The sequence below is a fragment of the Nicotiana tomentosiformis genome, chromosome 8 (genome assembly GCF_000390325.3).
Source record: "Nicotiana tomentosiformis chromosome 8, ASM39032v3, whole genome shotgun sequence".
Classification (NCBI taxonomy): domain Eukaryota; kingdom Viridiplantae; phylum Streptophyta; class Magnoliopsida; order Solanales; family Solanaceae; genus Nicotiana; species Nicotiana tomentosiformis.
The window spans coordinates 117,727,519-117,731,846 of NC_090819.1; the positions used below are offsets into that span (position 1 = coordinate 117,727,519).

The following is a 4,328-nucleotide window of genomic DNA, read 5'->3' on the forward strand; positions in this document are numbered from 1 at the left end:
TGGGCCATTTCTGTGAGCTCGCACCTGCGTCCATTTCCCTGTAGGTGCGATTGCACCAGATCTGAAGCCACCAGCAACCCCCATGTCCAAAACCAAGTCCGCTTCCAATCTGTTTTGCACCTTAACCCCCCCTCCCCCCACGGGACCCATCCAATTGCACTAACGCATCCAACAACATAATACAGACTCGTTTGCATGATAAAAAAACAAAAATAACATCTAGAATAATGAATCGGATGCCAAAACGCATGAATTCAACATGAAACTCAAGAACTTCTAAAAAAGCTTCTGTGCGTCTGATTCCTATCAAATCAACTCAGAATGATGCCAAAAGTTTGCATACAAGTCCTAAATCATCATACAAAATTATTCTTAGGCTCGGAATCTGAAACAAACCTCGATAATATCAAAGTATACTCCAAACCAATTTTAAACAACTAGGAAACCTTCAATGAACCAATTTTCCACATTAAGCACTGAAACGCTCTCGGATCACCCCGAAACTTGATACGAACATACGCCCAAGTTTAAAATCATCATACGAACCTATCGAAACCTTCAAATCCCGGTTCCAAGGTCATTTACACAAAATATTGACTCAAGTCAAACTTTGCGACCTTAGGCCACTATTAAGGAACTAAGTGTTCTGACTTCAACTCGAACCCTTGCAAACCTAAACCAACCATCTCCACAAGTCATAAAATAGTAAAATCACATATAGGGAGTCTTAATTAGGGGAATCAGGATCCAGAAAGCAAAATGACCAGTCGGGTCATTACATTCTCCACCTCTTAAATAAACGTTCGTCCTCGAACGGGTCTAGAATCATACCTGGAGTGCTGAATATGTGCAGATATCTGCTCCTCATGTCCTCCTCGGCCTTCCATGTCGCCTCCTCGGCTGGTTGGCCCCTCCCCTGGACCCTTACTGCAGCAATCTTCTTGGACCTCAAATGGCGAACATGCCTGTCAACAATGGCAATTGGCTCCTCCTCATAACCCAGACTCGCATCCAGTTGAATTGTGTTGTAATCTAGCACGTGCAACCTATCGGCATGGTACCTCTGGAGCATAAACACATGGAAGATCGGATGAACTCCCGATAGACTAGGTGGCAAAGCAGACTGATAAGAAACCTCCCTAACTTGCCTCAGCACCTCAAATGGGCCAATAAACCTTGGGCTCAGCTTTCCCTTCTTCCCGAACCTCATGATGCCCTTCATCGGGGAGACTTTCAAGAGAACCTTCTCTCCCACCATAAATAATAAATCACACGTCTTCTGATTCGCGTAACTCTTCTGTCTCAATTGTGCCGTACGAATCAGCTCCTGAATAAACTTTAACTTCTCCAAAGAATCCTTCACTAAATCAGTGCCATATAACTTAGCCTCGCTATGCTCAAACCATTCGATGTGCGAACGACATCGTCGACCATATAAAGCCTCAAATGGAGCCATTTCGATGCTTCACTGATAACTGTTGTTATAAAAAAACTCAGCCAAGGGAAAGAATCTATCCCACTGCCTTCTGAAGTTAATGACACATGCTCTGAGCATATCCTCCAGAATCGAAACTATTCGCTCCAACTGCCCGTCGGTCTACGGATAAAAGACTGTGATGAGCTCTACTCGGGTACCCGACTAGCTCTATCTAATATGATGAAAATAGGTACACCATATAACAGGACAATCTCCTGAATGTAAATCTGGGCCAACCTCTCTGAAGAGTAAGTAGTTACCACTAGAATAAAGTGCACCAACTTGGTCAACCTATTGATAATGACCCAAACGACATCAAACTTCCTCAACATCTGTGAAAACCCAACTACGAAGTCCATAATGATGCGCTCCCTCTTCCCTTCCGGTATAACCATCTGTTAGAGTAGGCCACCTGGACTCTGATGGTCATACTTGACCTACTGGTAGTTCAGACATCTCACTACATACTCAACTATGTCCTTCTTCATCCGCCGCCACCAACAATGTTGTCTCAGATTGTGATACATCTTCGTAGCACCTTCATGAATAGAATACCGAGAACTGTGCACGTCTTCTAAAATTTTCTCCCTCAATCCATCAACATTATGGACACATAGGCGACCTTGGAGTCGTATAACACCATCCCCACTGATAGAGACCTCCTTGGCACCACCATGTAGTACCGTCTCTCTAAGTACCAACAAGTGTGTATCATCGTACTGACGAGCCTTGATCCACTCAAGTAATGAAGACTGAGCCACAACACATGCTAGAAGTCTACTATGCTCTGAAATATCCAACCTCACAAGTCTGTTAGCTAAGGACTAAATGTCCATAGCAAATAAAGTCCTCTGTCGAAATAAATGCCAAATTACCCATACTCTTGGAATTTCTGCTCAAGGAATCTTCAACCACATTCGCCTTGCCTGGATGGCAATATCATAGTCCTTCAGTAACTCAAGCCACCTACTCTACCTCAAATTAAGGTCCCTCTTCTTAAACAAATGTTGCAAGCTGCGATGATCAGTGTAAATCTCACAGGACACCCCGTAGAGATAATGCCTCCAGAGTTTGAGAGCATGAATTGTTACGGCCAACACCAAATCATGCACGGGGTAATTCTTCTCATGGGGCTTCAGCTGACGTGAAGAAAATACAATAACTTGCCCCTCTTGCATCAATACACAACCCAAGCCAATGCGCGAAGCATCACAATACACGGTATACATCCCTTAACAGAAGGGCAACACTAACATTGGTGTTGTAGTCAAAGCAATCTTGAGCCTCTGAAAGCTCGCCTCACAATCATTGGACCATCTGAATGGATCACCCTTATAGGTTAATCTAGTCAAGGGCACTGTAATAGACCAGAAGCCCTCCACGAACCGACGATAATAACCTGCTAACCCCGATAAACTCTTGATCACGGTCGCCATGGTGGGAAGAGGCCAACCCTGTACTGCCTCAATCTTCCTAGGATCCACTTTAATACCCTCACCTGCTACAACATGCCCCAAGAAAGCCACGAAATCCATCCATAACTCACACTTGGAGAACTTAGCATAAAGCTTCTGTTCCCGCAAGGTGTGAAGCACTAACCATAAATGTTGCTTGTGCTCCTCCATACTACGCGAGTTGATAAATATGTCATCAATGAATACAATGACAAATGAGTCAAGATATGACCTGAACCCCATATTCATCAAATCCATAAATGCCACTGAGGCGTTAGTCAACCCGAATGACATCACTAAAAACTCATAGTGTCCATATCTAGTCCGGAAAGCCGTCTTCGAAATATCCAAAGCACGAATCTTCAGCTAATGATATCCAGATCTCAAGTTGATCTTAGAGAACACCCTGGCACCCTGCAACCGGTCGAACAAATCATCAATGCGTGGCAACGTATACTTATTATTGATGGTGACTTTGTTTAACTGGCGGTAATCAATGCACATACGCATACTCTCATCCTTCTTCTTCATAAACAACATCGGTGCGCCCCATGGCGATACACTGGGTCTAATGAACCCCTTCTCAAGAACTTCCTAAAGCTGCTCCTTTAACTTGCTAAGCTCCTTGAGAGCCATACGATAAGGGGAAGTAGAAATAGGCTGGGTGCCTGGCACCAAATCAATGCCAAAATCGATATCCCGATTCGACGACATACCAGGTAGGTCAGTAAGAAATATATCGGAAAACTCCCGTACTACCAGCACTGAATCTGTCACGGGAGTCTCTACAGTAATATCCCAAACAAAGTCCAAGTAGGCCAAACAACCCTTATCAACCATATGTCGAGCCTTCAAGAAAGAAATAATCCGGCTGGAAGTAACAACAGACGAACCCCTCCACTCTAATCTAGGCAACTTAGGCATCGCTAAGGCAACAGTCTTGGCATGGCAATCAAGAATGGTGTGGTACGGGGACAACCAGTCCATGCCCAAGATAACCTCGAAGTTTACCATATCGAGCAATAGAAGATCCGCTCTGGTCTTATAACCATAGAAAGTCATCACATATGATCGGTAGACCCGATCCACAATAATAGAATCACCCACTGGCGTGGACACATACACAGGAACGCCCAAGGACTCGCAAGTTACATCTAGATAAGGAGAAAATAGAGAAGAAACATAGGAGTAAGTATACCCTGGATCAAATAATATCGATGCATCCCTACGGCAGACAGAAATATTACATGTGATCACTACATCGGAGGCAATTGAATCTGGCCTAGCGATGATAGCATAGAATCTAGCCGGAGCGCAACCTAACTAGCCTCTACCTCTAGGATGACCCCTACCCACCTGCCCTCTGCCTCTAGCCGGCAGGCTAGGCAATGTGGTAG

General features: G+C 44.4%; 2 protein-coding genes across 2 annotated transcripts; both read right to left on the minus strand.

The window, feature by feature from the left end:
• Window positions 1–1,945: 1,945 nt before the first annotated feature.
• On the minus strand, window positions 1,946–3,174 carry LOC138898039 (uncharacterized mitochondrial protein AtMg00860-like). Its single transcript, XM_070184070.1, has 2 exons — window positions 2,732–3,174; window positions 1,946–2,015 (listed from the first exon to the last, which is right to left on the minus strand). Exons 1-2 carry the CDS (start codon window positions 3,172–3,174, stop codon window positions 1,946–1,948), a joined length of 513 nt encoding a protein of 170 aa, XP_070040171.1.
• Window positions 3,175–3,525: 351 nt separating this feature from the next.
• Window positions 3,526–3,945, minus strand: LOC138898040 (uncharacterized). Its single transcript, XM_070184071.1, has one exon. It carries the CDS (start codon window positions 3,943–3,945, stop codon window positions 3,526–3,528), a length of 420 nt encoding a protein of 139 aa, XP_070040172.1.
• Window positions 3,946–4,328: the final 383 nt, after the last annotated feature.

Coding starts and splice junctions, on each gene's coding strand:
- LOC138898039 (XM_070184070.1), bottom strand. CDS start 3,174: ATGGGGTTCAGGTCATATCTTGACTCATTTGTCATTGTATTCATTGAT. Junction 2,016..2,731: donor GCTTTGACTACAACACCAAT/GTTAGTGTTGCC, acceptor CTATTCATGAAG/GTGCTACGAAGATGTATCAC.
- LOC138898040 (XM_070184071.1), bottom strand. CDS start 3,945: ATGGTAAACTTCGAGGTTATCTTGGGCATGGACTGGTTGTCCCCGTAC.